The following is a 1,133-nucleotide window of genomic DNA, read 5'->3' on the forward strand; positions in this document are numbered from 1 at the left end:
GGGAAAGAGCTACTTCAGCATAGGAGGAAAGTCATCTGGACCCAATGGACAGGATATAAACCCAGTGGGCCCCTTGCTTCAGTGAAGTTGCCATGTGTAGCAATAGATTTGCTTATCATCAGACATAGGGTCTTGGAGCAAGCGGAGAGGTGATCTGGTATCCATGCCTGACATTGCAGTGCAAAGGCTTTTGTTTACTTGTAGTTGTAACTGGGCTGGGTTGAAGGTTGCCAGTGCAGTGTTATCCGTGGGTATGAGGTGGTTTCTGTCCTGACTCTATAGTGAGACTCTGTTTAACTGTGGAAAATCCCTGTATGCTAACTAAACTTGAACCTAAACTTCTTTTGTTCTCAGGAAGCGAAGTGTGGTGACTACAATGCTGTCATAGTAGAAGTCTCGGGAGAAGCCTTTTATACTGGAACAGCAATCTACACTGCAGAAGAGGAAGACCCTCTGAAATACGGATTTCTCATAAAGTGACCTTCTTAGCCCTCATGCAGTAGAAAGCATTTAAAGAAGAGATCAAAAGCATGGTCTCTCTCTTCTGCGGAGGAAGGAAATCTCACAATATTTACCCAACCTTATAGTCTGAATAGCTTGCTGCATTTCTGGAGAGTTTAAAAATAAGTTGATTTAAATATCCTAGAGTAGAGCTAGAAGACTTTAGTGGTATAATGATTGCTGTTCACTATAGAAGAATATGGCCTGTAATCTCTCTGTGTAGCATGAACATAGATCATGCAAGTCTATTTGAAACTGCCTTCATTGTGCTTTGCAGGTTTGTTTGTTTTTGTCCATGTAGTGGTAGACTAGTAAAGAAAGCAGGGTTTAAAGGAGCTTTTTAAAAATGTTACACGCCTCTCCTAAAAACATAATGTACTTCGCCTCATTATCTCAGTGCAGAAATACGATTAAATTTGTGTTTCAACCTCCTATTTCTCCTCATGATTCAGTTTTTGTGACATGCCTTCAGTCCCCAGTAACTGGTTCCAGGTACTTGGTTTGGATGGTTTATTTTTCATTGACCTTCTTAACTCTGACCATGGCACCATTCTTTTCCAAAGTCTCAAATTCCCAGTTCATTCTTGTTCAGATCTGTTCACAAGTTTTCCTGCTCGCATTATGTATCACCT

General features: G+C 40.9%; 1 protein-coding gene across 1 annotated transcript in view; it reads left to right on the forward strand.

The window, feature by feature from the left end:
- The window catches only part of L3HYPDH (trans-L-3-hydroxyproline dehydratase), a gene marked incomplete at its 5' end in the record, with an annotated part of 9,265 nt that extends 8,332 nt beyond the window's left edge, over positions 1–933 (forward strand). The window contains one exon of the mRNA XM_006026225.3: positions 355–933. Within this exon, the coding sequence (XP_006026287.2) occupies positions 355–480 (126 nt within the window). The remainder of the gene's footprint in view (positions 1–354) is intronic.
- Positions 934–1,133: the final 200 nt, after the last annotated feature.

This window comes from Alligator sinensis, unplaced genomic scaffold (assembly GCF_000455745.1).
Source record: "Alligator sinensis unplaced genomic scaffold, ASM45574v1 scaffold708_1, whole genome shotgun sequence".
NCBI lineage: Eukaryota > Metazoa > Chordata > Crocodylia > Alligatoridae > Alligator > Alligator sinensis.